Below are 13,719 nucleotides of genomic sequence, written 5' to 3' on the forward strand. Positions count from 1 at the left end.
TGATCTCGTCGTCGTCCTCCTCCTTCGACGCCGACGATTAGCCGCAGCAGAGCGTCCCCCTCGTCCAGCGATGCTTGATCTCCACGACGTGCCCTGCTTCCTCTTTGCTGCCGATGTGTGAATTCACCGCCAGCGGGGGACAATCCCGAGGCATGCGCGTTCTGGTGAGTCTTTGTTTCACAGCTCACTCCCATTGATCCAGGGGCAACGTTTTCGCTCCCATTCACAATTCGGTTACAACTGTCTCATCGGACGAACGCTTGAATTTGATTTCCCGCTGGTGAGATCTGCCGTCCACGATCTGGGTTTCATTGGGATCGCATCATTTTTGGATTTTCTGAAGTTGTATTCGAGAAAAATGAGGTGGGTTCGCGTGGTGTTGTGTTAAAGGCGAGATCTGGTGGGAGTCTGGTTGTAACGGTGGCATTCGGATTTGAGTTTCTAACATCGATGGAGAATTGAATTGAGTTGCTGATCCTAATGAATGAGAGAAGTCTTACAATTGTGTTCTGTTGATTTTCCTTGCACTTGGGCAATGAGTCCAGATTTTTGTCTTGCGAGCTTCTAGCATTGATTAAGGCAATGAAGATCATGTTTTTGACTTGAAATGTAAGTCCTATAGAAATGCTTCTATTGAATCAATCCTCTACTTAGTTTTGTGCTGATTTTGTGGTTTATCTATAGATACATCTGGTGAGATCGTGAGATTTTAGGGGCAGATAAATGAAGAATGGGATTATAGAATGTAGTGTTTGCCACACGAAGCTTTTGTCATCGAGCACCAAAACTGTATCGAAGGTCTATGACTTCTTGTTGTCGGCCATGTTAAACTATTCCCAAGCAAAAGGGTTAGAAAATATTTTCCTTACCGAACACCGGAAAACATTTTCCAAAACATTTTCAAGTTTTAGCCGAACACCGGAAAATATTGTCATTTTCCTGGAAAATGACTTCTGAGAAAATATTTTCCGAAAATTGATCATTTTCCACGAAACGAACGTACCCTTAAAGTTGAATTTCCCATGGTGGAAGGTTGAACCCACAACCATCATTTCTTCGTCAAAAGCATGAGAATGTCCTTATCATTGGTCAATTCTGGAGTAGGTTCCTGGAATTATTTTAACAATCTAGAAGTGGGAAAATGGGCTCCATATCAACACGGGGAAAGACTTGACAAATCGTCGTAGAAGAGGGACTGCAAAAGTCTTCATAGAAGACAAACTTCCCGTGTTGACCGGCGTTTGCACGTTCTAACAAAAGAAGGCGGACTTCACAGCAAGTCTTCGTCCCGCTCTGTACTGCAGAAAATTCATTGTCGATGCACCAGGATACATACGCAAACTTCTATCTTCTATTTTGCTCTCTGTTGGTTTTGCATTTCTTGTTGTTCCTATTCTACCTAGTGAGGTGCACGCTACGTTATTGAATTTTAGAGGATAGCCGTGTCTTACCTTCTGCACTTTATGAATGATATAATTTATCTTTGAGAATAGTGCTGACATACCTAATGCCTTTTTTATGTCCATATTTTTTGTGAATGGTTCTCAGAATTATTTTTCATAATCTAGGGACTCTACCATGATTAGCTGGTCATCAAGAGGGTAACTAACACCACAACCCACCGCCGATGATCGCCTTCTTCAAGTTGAGATCCCCAGGGCCAAAGTTGAACCCACAACCATCATTTTTTTAGTCAAAAGTATGAGAATGTCCTTATCATTAGGTCAATTCTGGAGTAGGTTCTTGGAATTTTACATTTCATACAAGTACATAGACAAAATAAAACCCATTATTATTTTAACAATCTAGAAGTAAGAAAACGGGCTCCATATCAACACGGGGAAAGAGTTGACAAATCATCGTAAAAGAGGGACTTCAAAAGTCATCATAAAAGACGGACTGCCTGTGTCAGCTGTCGTTTGCACATTCTAACAAAAGAAGGCAAACTTCACAAGCAAGTCTTCGCCCCGCTGTGTACGGCAGAAATCATTACGAGTACTGTTGTATGTACTAAGAAATCATATTAAAAGTCTTATAATAAATGACATGGCAACTTCTTAACGTAGCGTCTTTAAAATATTAAAATCTACCCTCATCAAATTTGTGGATTCTCCATTTTTCCTTCTTCCGTCGTCATTGATTTGTTTCTACTCATTTAAGCCTATCTCTATACTAGTGGTGATTTGGAGCCTCTTTCATTCCAAAAACTAGCTCAAGAAGTAAGTTTTTCCCTCAACTTATAAACCGACCACTAACCCCTTTCAAAACTAACGTGAGACAACCTCAATAATCGCCCCTCACACATCAGGCCTTGAGTCGAAGTCATAATAGTCCGTAACCCTCCCGTGTGACTATTGGGTCCAAACTTATTAGCAAATCAGGCCCTGATATCAATTGTTGTGAAAACAAACGATCGAATAATAAAATAAACAGGATAAAGAAATAGATCAAACAACATATTTACATGATCTACACACGTGGAAAGAGAACTAATGAATTCCCCAATAAATCAAGCGATACAATGGAAATTACAATCACATTCGAGTCAATCAAACACTCTTAGTGTTTCCCAACCTCCAATTACACTTAATAATGCATATGGTGTTTAGCCTCATAATTCCGCACGAAATAATCTAGCAATATCATGAAGGAATTACCAAATTTTACCACAAGATTCAATTAACTTCAATACTAAAATTAACGGTGTAATTCCGCAAAGAAAAATCCACCCCAAGCACCGGTCAGAGCCGCGCTTCAAGACTTTTCTCTCTTTCTCTGGACATGAATGGAACGAAGACCACTCTGTGACCCCTTGGCATCCAACTAAGAGGACATACTTATATATGCCATCGGGTCCCTCTAATTTGTTCTACTAATACGATTAGCGCTTCTACCCTGTCCTTAATTTCACCAATTCGTCGGTGTGCGTATAATTGATTGCTGTGAACGGCTCACACTTGAATCCCACTGTAAGAGCAAGGGCAGAAGCACAAAGGTCCCAAAGGGGTTAAAAAGAGTCTGAGAGAGTATCTTTTGGAAATGAAAGTAGTGCAGTGGCTTCTACCGGTGGCTGTGGCCTGGTGGTTGCGACAAGGCGGTGCTCCCACCGTGGCCGGAGAGTGTGCAACCAAGTGTGGGGACGTGGACGTACCTTATCCGTTCGGGCTCGAACTCAAGTGTGCAAGGTCCCAAGAATTTTTCCTCAATTGCACCACTGAAGGGAACCATACACAACTACTTCTTGCCTCCGGGGGAATTGTCCGATACGCAATATCTCGTCGAGGATGCAACCATGGTCATCAGTGTCCCCGAAGTATACACCTGTTACGACCCAGACGGCCAGGTAACAGAAATGAGTGGAACCATCAACCTAACTCGATATCCACCGTACAGATTTTCGGACACCCGGAACAAGCTCACCGTCCTCGGCTGCAACACCTATGCGCTCATGTCCGACCCAGATGGGACGTTTGGGACCGGGTGCCTCTCCTACTGCGGCTACCCCATCGACTTCGCTAATGAGACCACTTGCTCCGGTCTTGGTTGCTGTCAAACATCCATTCCCAAGGGGCTTAAGATGCTCGACATTTTCATCGAGCCCCTCCACGATCGCATCCCCTCCACGATCGCATCGAGCCCCTCGACGAGCACGCCTGTGGACTGGCCTTCGTGGTGGATGACAGGTCATTCAATATATCCAACAGGAAATTCCCGACCCTCGAAGAAGTAGGAAAAAGCTCGGACCTAGTTCTGGACTGGATGGTCGAATGGGACGTGACTTGCGGAAAGGCCAGCTCGAACAAGTCGGGCTATGCCTGTGGCAACAACACGGACTGCAATGACTTCACGAATGGACCGGGTTATCGCTGCTTATGCAAGCCTGGGTACAACGGGAATCCCTATAATCGCTCCCACGGCTGTCAAGGTAATCAACACATATGACTCCTCATGCATTATTGCCCCCCCAATATATTGTGTGGATAATTAACTAATTAATCACCATGCAAGAGCCGGAGAGAAGACTATCTATGTGTTGATTCTATCTAGTTTTACCCATTTAATTAACCACCGGTTGATCTGTGCACCTTTCACTCTCTCCTCAACCTCTACCTCCACCCTCCGGCTTGCCCCTCACGCCACTGCCGCGGCCCCCATCATTCGGCCACCACCTTAGGTGAGCCCACCCTCGTCCTTCTTGCGCCGTCAGACCACAGCCGTGGTTTCCTTCTTTCTTTCTCTCTTTTTACTGTACCGATCCACACTCCCTCTCCTCCACCGACAACAGCACCCCTCACTAAGGAGATGACAACAAGTGTCATCGCCACCACAAGCAACGACCTCTCTCTCTCTCTCTCTCTCTCTCTCTCTCTCTCTCTTCTGTCTTAGTGAGTCTGGCTTTTACCTCATCTCGGTCGTGACAAGTCCCCGGTACCATCTCCTCCGCCATGAAGGAGATGAGATTTGATTGCTTGTCTCTTCCATGAAAGGGGAGATCATATCTATAGGTCTCCTCCGTCAACGGACGAGGCAATGGTGTGTGGCGTTGAAGACGTGGCCTTAACTCATCTGTACATCAACATGGACGATGAGAGGATGAAACCGTGACTCCCCGGTGGCGGGGATGGAGATGCGATGGTCAGTGTCATGGCTGGGCCGGGCCATGCGGTGGTGTAGGAGAAAATATTAGGCAGTCTCGTTCCACCGTGTTAGCGCAGCCCAGGCTACTCAGCAATCACCACGTGGTGCCACGTGGCGTGGCTGGGTCCCATGGACGAAGCACCACCATAGCGGAGTCTCGTTCCTTTTCCCTCTCTCGACTATTCATCTTCTCCAACACCAACTTTTTGTCACTGTAAAGCACAAGAACTCAACCACTGGGATTCATTCTAGTGGCCATCCTTCCAATATGGAAGGGAGAGGTGAGGGGTTCAAATCTCCACTTTCTCAGGGAATGGGGGTGGGGACACGTAAGTTTCAGGAGTGGATTTCAACTCGTATGCTCTGCAAGAGGTAGGGCAAAAGTCTGAGAGTGAGTGTGGCGTAAAAATAGAGTAGGATTGACAAAAAAAAAATACAAGAACTCGTCATAGATAAGATAATCAGATCTAAGAAAAAGAAAGAAAAAGAAAAAGGAAATTAGGAGAAAATTGATGGAACATAGCGAGGCTCAATTTCGTCTTAAATGAGACAACTGAAAAGAACCCCACCATGGCCGCAACAAGTTCTGGCCGCCCCCACCAAGAAACGACCGGTTGTCAGTGCCTGCCCGATTTCATTATATCTCTCCTCCGTAAACGTGTGAATCATCTCAGCCTCTTCTTTTTTATTTTCATGCATTCTCATTCTTTTTCATATTGGTGGAGGAGGAGGATATTGGTGATGAATTTCTGGGAAGCTGTCGATCACAATGATAACGATGAAGACTACGAGAAAATTGAAAGCGAAGCACAAGCATTTCGACCGATATTTTACCTTTCTTGGCCTCGGCTTTCTTCGTCTTCTTCCTTTCCAATCTTTTTCTTTTGCTTTTGTTTGGCATTGGAGGAGAACATGTTCATAGATATGTAGATACAGATACATAAATACATACACATGTGTACATGTGAACGTTCTGTGAGAAACCGACGACAACGAGGTAGGTCTCCATTTGGGGGTGGTGAAATCATCGGCTGCGCCGTCGACCCGAGCGGGGGGCGACCATCGCCGATGGCAGGTCACCCAGTACCCTTTCATGGGCAACGCCTTTGGTGCCCATCCGTGTCACCCATGAACAGTGGAGAGAGAGTGGGAGAGAGGCTTCATCTGTGGGACCATCCACGCTACATGGTGCCATGTGTCGACCACCGAGTGGCCCGGGACTACGCTGCTGTGGTGAAGGGGATGAGTCTCGGTGGTTGAGTGAAGGTAATAGGGAAGAGAGAAAAATTGCTTTGTCCTAATTTATTTGATGCGTACCACCTCATACTATAATTATAATAGGAGGCTTGTGATGGAATTTTACTTGGACCTGAGTCTATCTCTGGCATGATCATCGGACCCACCATTATCAGTAGTTACGATAGACCCAATCGAGTCAATTCGGGTTTGAGCAAGTATTTCTTCTAATGTTCCAATTTTTGCCTGATGGAATAAGATAAGGCGGTTGCCACCACCTTGCCATTGTCGTCGGCATTATTTCCAGCGCAACAACAATCTTGTCTTCTCCTTTGAATCTCTGTGCTCCATCTTTCGTATATTTTCATTAAACATGGTATGCATACTAAAATGCATCTAGATGATTAGATCTAACGAGCACATCGTATTTAATGATGCATAGTAGCGCATCCACCTCACTAATTGAATAATGGCTCATATTATTTATGTAAAGGTCAATGTCCTCCTTCCTAAGCTCAGTTGTTGTCCCCGGTAGGGGTGTGCACTAGGAACCACCCGAACCGAGAACCGCCCGGACCGGACCGAACTAGCCGGTTTTGAGTGGTTCCCAAAGAGGGCGGTCCGGTTCCCGGTTCCAAGGTGGGAACCAGACCGACCGAACTGAACCGGTTAATTTATATTTTTAAATTCTTAAGAAAAAACCTTATTTCCTTCAAATTTCTCCTATTTTTCATTTTATTTTTGGCCCAAAACAGTAAATTTATTGGTTCCACTGGACCAGACCGAACCGGTCGGTCGGTCCAGTTCCCAGTTCCATAACTAGTCGGTCTGGTTCCTAGTCCCAGAATTTGGGAACCGAGAACCAATCGATCCTAGTCCCCAGTGATCATATCTAATATGGCGACACCCCCTTTGCCTTGCTTTGGAAAAGTAGGGTTCATGTGCATTGCAAAAGCTCCATTTCCACAAGTTTTGTATGATGGATCCTATCCGAGCTCATGTGCCCTTAAGGGGTCTTGTATAAAGTTCGAGGCAACTTCGATCTCCGCCAGTGGCGAAACACAACACCATTGTTGAGCTCAAAGTCGACGCGGAGAGAGCTGAGAGTAGAGAAAGAAGAAATATCTTAAAAGAGGGCAGATGTGTCGCGAAGCTATAACCAAAACCTAAATTAGATAGCATTATGTGTAACATAATCCATGCACCTACTTGTTCAATTTGTTTTTGCAATTGACTGAGATGATGGTTCAATTTGTCTTCTGCATAATTTAGACATCAATGAGTGCAAGGAACCAGAAGTATACCCATGTCATGGAAAGTGCAGAAATAAGCTCGGGAACTACACATGCGATTGCCCATTCGGAATGCGGGGCGATGGTAAAGTCAGTTGCCAAATTTCTCATTTGGCCATGCTTGTTGCAGGTACTTTCGTACATATCCTCTCATCATCCACCGGTAGTTCGCATTATATCAATTCATTCTAGATTTTGCAGTTAGTTTGACAATACAAATAGTTCATGAACTTTGATTTAAAATGCAATATCGTACCTAAACTTTTAATTTGTACATTGTAATCCATAAACTTTGGCCTACTAGACAAAATCGTCCATAAACTTTTAATTTGTTCAATGTGATCCCTGAAGTATTAATAAATGTTCAATTTAGTTCATGAACTCTTGATAAATGTTCAATTAAACCCTTCCATTTGAATCATTTTCATTTAATATAGGGACTAAATTAAACATTTACTAATAAGTTTAGAGACCACATCCAATAAATTAAAAACTCAGGAATGGCATTGTACATTGGGTCAAGTTCAGGGACCATTGAACAAATTAAAGGTTCGAGGGCAATATTATACATTAAACCAAAGTTTAAAGATCATTTGTGTCATTTTCCCTATAGATTATTACACTGCACTTGGTGTAAACCCCGACAAAACAAGCAACAAGTCACAAGCTGCCACGTGTCCCTATGTAATCCCAGGCTCGTGTTGATAACATCTTTCCTTTGTTTTTCTTTTACCTCCCTTTTCGCCTTTTTTCCGTTTATCTAAAGCTAATTTAAGTGAAACGGAGAAATATAAAAATAAAGAAAGAAAGAATGAGTAGAAACAGACAAATATATTTTTTGAGAGTAAACAAAAAGAAAAATGACACAAATGATCCTTAAATTTTGACCTATCGTGCAATATAGTCCTTAAACTTTTAATTTATTTAATGTAATCCCTAAATATTAATTTAATGTGCATTGTGGTCCCTAAAATTTAAACTTTTTTAATGTAGTATCTGAACTTTTGGTGCATGTTCAAATTTGTCCCTAAATTGTATGAAAATATTCAATATTATCACTAATCTTGAATTAATAGAAGAACTACATTGAATAATTTCATATAGTTCAAGGACTACATCGAATATGTATCAAAATTTCAGTAACCACAATGAATAAATTGAAAGTTCAAGGGCCACATTGCATTAGATCAAAGTTTAGGGACTGTGTTGAACAAATTAAAAGTTCAAGAATTACATAACATATTAAGCCAAAGTTCAAAGACTATTTGTGCCATTATCCCTAAATAGAATGAAGCTATTGAACATGTGGCAAATCTTAGTACAATGATTGTGTAATGTGAAATTATGCAGTATAATAATCCATATAATAATTGAGATTTTGCGGTGGATGTATTAGTTTTTCCCAAGGTATAAAAATACATTTTCCCATCTATCTAACTTATTTGAAGTTAGTGAAACTAAACCTATATATTTAGACATTAGCTACAAAAAGGGATAGATTTATAACTTAAAGCTTGTGGGAGCGGGTTTCTTAAAACAAAGGATGGGCACCTCCTCGAACGGGACAAATTTCCCCGCAAAAAATGCCCGGCAAATCATTAGGCCGCCTGATGCCTAGCGAATCCACCCTGCAAGGCATTAGCGCTGCCCCGGCTGGCGAATCTACCCTCTTTACACTTTCAAGAAATTCTTTTATCTTTTATTTGACTTGTAATATTTGTTCTAAAGATATGAAATAACAATAACAAAACCCTAAGAACAACCACTTCTCCTTATAAGTCTTGTTTTTATAGAAGATGAAAGCTTGTAAAGTTCTTTAGGTAAGCAATGTGGTAAAATTGTTTTCCATGTATTTCATCTTCACATTTTCCCACATTAATTAATTTGTGAATGTTGGAGTTTGTTTGGCTCTTTAAAACCAACCAATGAGGCCACTCTTCTTGTATAAATCCACCCGTGGCCATTCTTTTTTATAAAGATAGTCAAAAATAAAGAAAAATGTCAGAAGGCTATCTAGTAAGTGGATTAGCTCTTTTTGAGAAGAATGATTAATTCTATGGCGCTGCCCTGCACGGGGCTGTGGCGGCCAAGTTTTCATTTCAAGGGACGAGGGACGTGATCCTAGTCCTTGCCTCCACATCCCAATTTAAAACTAGTTTTAGAGAAACAATTAACTTTTAGATAAAAATGGTTATGTTTTCTTTCATCTCTCGCTAGAAGAAATCTCTTTCAATCATGGTTTTGATTGGCGGATCATACATTATAAACATCACACATGCAAAGATACTTAATACAATTTTGGATATTATCTATGTTCGTAACCTCACCTATTAGAGATTCCTCCAATAGGACGGACAAAAACATTCAATCATTATAATCATAACATGCATAATTGGTAAAAAAATTCCACTTGGTTTTCGTGCCATTTATAAATGAAAAGAGCTAAAACAATATGAGGTGAATGCTTCCTTATTTTCTTCTATTTATTACAAACCTTCTTCATTATAATCGAGGAAACATTTGGAGGAGTTATGGAAGATTCTCGTAGTACGTATTTCAATTGAGTTCAATATAAGGATCGTTACATTAATTGTAGCCCATTTATTATAGAAATCATTTGAGAGAAGAACACCTAGAATGTCAAAACTTAGCATGAATGGATATTTAAGTGCCAAAAATTAGGAATATGACACTTAAGTGCCAAAATCGGAGTAAAATGGATTACTTAAGTAACAGCGGCGAGAAAATCTGGTCAAAATGCTGACATTGTGATTTTTCGACGAGACAAGTGCAAAACGACGTCATTTTGCACGCTGACATAGCTAGACAAGTATAATAAACGACGTCGTTTTGCTACCGATGTGGGGATTAATTAAACCAAATTTAAAACTAAAATTTAAATTAAAAATAAAATAAAATAAAATAAAAAAGATGAAGGAAGATGGAGATTGCAGGCGTCACCTCCCCACCGTCACCAGGAAGGGCTAGCGATGGCATGGGAAGGGTCGGTTGGGGTCATTGGGCCCTGACTAGGGCCAACAACAAGCAAGGGCCTCCAAGCCCTCGCCCAGATCTGGGGCAAGGGTTGCTGGCCCTCGCCCAACTAGGCCAAGGGCCACCAATGATTGGGGCAACCCCCTAGCAGGTGATGGCCCTTAGCCCAACCGAGCAAGTGCTAGCAACCCTTGCCGAATTTAGGGGAGGGTCACGACCCTTGCCCCAAATCTGCACGAGCCCTCGTCGACCCCTGGCCAACCCTTCCCCCGCCGTCACCGCCCTTTCGGCGACGGCGGGAGGCGGCAGCCATGGCTCGACCCTCGCCGCTTGCAATCTCTAATTCTGTTCCTCTTTTTAAAATCTAAATTTTAGTTTTTAATTTAATTTAATTAATACTTATATTAAATTCAACTAAGAGACAAAACATATATTTATTTATTGAAAAGGGGGGGGGAGAAAGAGGCACCGTCCCCTAGCTAGGGCTCGGCAACTCCCGCTGCCTCTTCCCAACGACGGCAAAGAGGTAGTGGTTAGGACTAAGCTCTCGCTGTTCTGCAACATTTGTTTTGAATATTTGATTTTAAATTTAATTTAATTAATATTTATATTAAAAATTAAATCAGCATCAAAACAACGTTGTTTTGGCCTTTCTTTGTTAAGTCAACTTCCAGCGGGCCATGTAGGTGAGCAATAATAATAAAATATTGCTATTTAGGATTTTCGGCAGGGTTTGTCGGAATTAGCACTCGGGTGTCACATTTTTAAAAAAAAATGACACTTAAGTGTCACTTTCTTAATTTTTGGCACTAAAATGTCTCATTGTGTCAAATTCTGGCACTTTGACTATTCTTTTGTCGAAATCATTTCTATCACTATTTAATTGAGTGGTTATATTTTGAAAGATAGATAAATCATGCAAAATGGATAGTCTTTTTTTTTAATTAATTTCTTTTATGAACTATGTGGACCGTGTAAGGATTACATGCTTGAATCATTAATGTAACATTTATCCTTTGGCAGCGGTTATTGTGGCCTTCTTCTTCATAACTATTAGTGCTTTAGTCTTTAACACGTGGAGGAGGAGAAGCAAACAGAGAAACTTCAAGCGAAATGGAGGAGAGCTGTTGAAACACCACAGAGTTCAAATTTTTACGGAGGCAGAGTTGGCGAAAGCAACCAACAACTATAATGATAGCAATAAGCTCGGCGAGGGCGGTTTTGGTTCTGTCTATAGAGGGAGAATAGTGGGGGAAACCATGGTCGCGGTCAAGAAGCCTAAAGATGTTCACGAGTCTCTAGTAAAGGGAAATTTCCAGCATGAACTTGAAATTGTGATGCAAATAAACCACAAAAATGTGGTGAGGCTCCATGGCATATGTTTGGAGACTAGAATACCATTGTTGGTTTACGAATACATTTCGAACGGTACCCTCTTTCAACACATCCATCAGAATGCGTCAAACATCTTAAGATCGTGGAAAAACCGGCTCAGAATAGCCACTGAAGTTGCTCTTGCACTTGCGTATATGCATTCTTGCGCAGAACCTCCAATCATTCATGGTGACATCAAGTCAGTGAACATACTTCTAGATCAAAATCACTCAGTAAAAGTGTCTGATTTTGGAACATCAGTGCTTATATCACCAGAGCATAGTCATATAATAGCCACTGAAATTCGAGGCACATTGGGCTACATCGATCCGGAATATTTAACCACCGGTATGCTAACAATTAAGAGTGATGTATATAGTTTTGGAGCTGTCGTCGTGGAATTGCTCACGGGAAAGAAGCCTGCAAGTTTTATTACTAAGTCCGGAGAGTCAATTAATATTATCCATTATTTCATCTCTTCCGTGAAGGATAAGAAGTTGTCCAATGTCATAAACTTCGAGGCCGCTAGTGAAGATGAAATGGAGAGAGTAGGAATGGCTGCTGAGATTACAGTGAAGTGCTTGGACCAAAGCGGTGCGAAGAGGCCAGTAATGATGGAAGTGGCTGAGCAACTTGCAAGGATTAACCAAGATCTCGACAGCTCAATAGTTGAAGAAAACATTGAGGAGACGGAAAGCGAGGTGGATGAAGAAAGCCTCTACTCCCATGCAACTTCAACTACTACCATGATGAGCCAACATGGGAGGTCCGACTCTTTTTATTTAACAAGTTCCAGCATCTGATCCTTGGTTACTATAGTGACATGTCTATTAATAGTGCATAAGGACTTCTAGGGTTGATTGTGTATTCTATATATATAAGTGAAATCTCTGCTTGAGTGGAGACTACCGCCCCTGCGTGAGATTACATTGTTATTACTATTCACGCATATCAATAGGATCTCTACTCGAGTGCGAACTACCATCCCCACGTGAGATCACATTGTTATTATTGTTCACGCATATCAGTGGGATCTTTGCTCGAGTGTGGACTACCTCCCCTGCATGAGATCACATTGTTATTTTGTACCATATCATTTTATAATTAGTTCAATCTTCATCTATATCTCAATTTTTATCTGATTCGTTTCTTATTTATTATATTTATCACTCTTAGATTATTACCTTTAAGTATCACAAATCACTTAATAATTTAAATATATGTGTGTGTGTATGTTATTTTTTCCATTTGTTTTGAACTTAAAGTTGCGCAAGCATTCATGTAAGTTTGTCACAATCTGTATAATATATGTACAACTATGCACTTAAACTTATAGAAAGCTGGCATATGGCCATTTTGATATTATCATAATCTTTCTTTCCCTTTTGTCTTTTCTTCTTTGTCTTTTTTTTTCCTTTCATATAATAATAATAGGTCAGAAAAAAAAAATCTACTCACTCGTTTTTATCTTATCTTTCCCTTATTATAATCCTAATTAACTTTTGTGGCAAGTAAAAATCTCCCTTCACTTCCGGTCTCTACATTTTCCTGATTATGTTACACTTAGATAAGTGTATTAGAAGTCCTAAAATTTATCATGAAAATGCAATTAAGTCCTAAAACTTTCAAAAAGTACAATTAAGTTCTAAAACTTGTCACAAAGTGCAATTAAGTCTTAAAACTTTCAAAAAGTTTAATCAAGTCCTAAAACTTGTCAAAGTAATTCAATCTAAGTCCTTCCATTGATTGCACTTTTGAAAGTTTTAGGACTCGGTTGCACTTTTGAAACAAGTTTTAGGACTTTATTGAACTTTTTGAAAGTTTTAGGATTTGATTGAATTTTCATGATAAGTTTTATGACTTAATTGTACTTTTTGAAAGTTTTAGGACTCAATTGCATTTTTATAATAAGTTTTAGGACTTCTAATGCACTTATCACATCCTAATATAATATCCATGTCCAAACAAGGATAGTAATTGTTGGCCAAAAAGACACTAGTAGGGCCAGAAAAGGTATCTACTTTCACTATTTCTTCCATTTCTTTTTTTATAAATGTGAGATTAATTTGAAAAGATAAATCCCAATTTAATTTATTTTCTCTTTATTTAATCTAATTTCAGTTTGGATATCAAATCGGGAGTGAGAGTGGGAAAAACAAACCGATTCAGACCTCAAAAAATGGCA

The 13,719-nt window shown here is 40.6% G+C and overlaps 1 protein-coding gene across 1 annotated transcript; it reads left to right on the plus strand.

Annotated features, from left to right (window-relative positions):
- Window positions 1-3,748: 3,748 nt before the first annotated feature.
- LOC104417141 (wall-associated receptor kinase 3) lies at window positions 3,749-12,526 on the plus strand. Its single transcript, XM_010028460.3, has 3 exons — window positions 3,749-3,925; window positions 7,147-7,296; window positions 11,184-12,526. The coding sequence occupies exons 1-3, from the start codon at window positions 3,760-3,762 to the stop codon at window positions 12,335-12,337; spliced, it is 1,470 nt and encodes a 489-aa protein (XP_010026762.2). The 5' UTR covers window positions 3,749-3,759; the 3' UTR covers window positions 12,338-12,526.
- Window positions 12,527-13,719: the final 1,193 nt, after the last annotated feature.

This window comes from Eucalyptus grandis, chromosome 8, assembly GCF_016545825.1.
Source record: "Eucalyptus grandis isolate ANBG69807.140 chromosome 8, ASM1654582v1, whole genome shotgun sequence".
In the NCBI taxonomy this organism is placed as follows: Eukaryota; Viridiplantae; Streptophyta; class Magnoliopsida; order Myrtales; family Myrtaceae; genus Eucalyptus; species Eucalyptus grandis.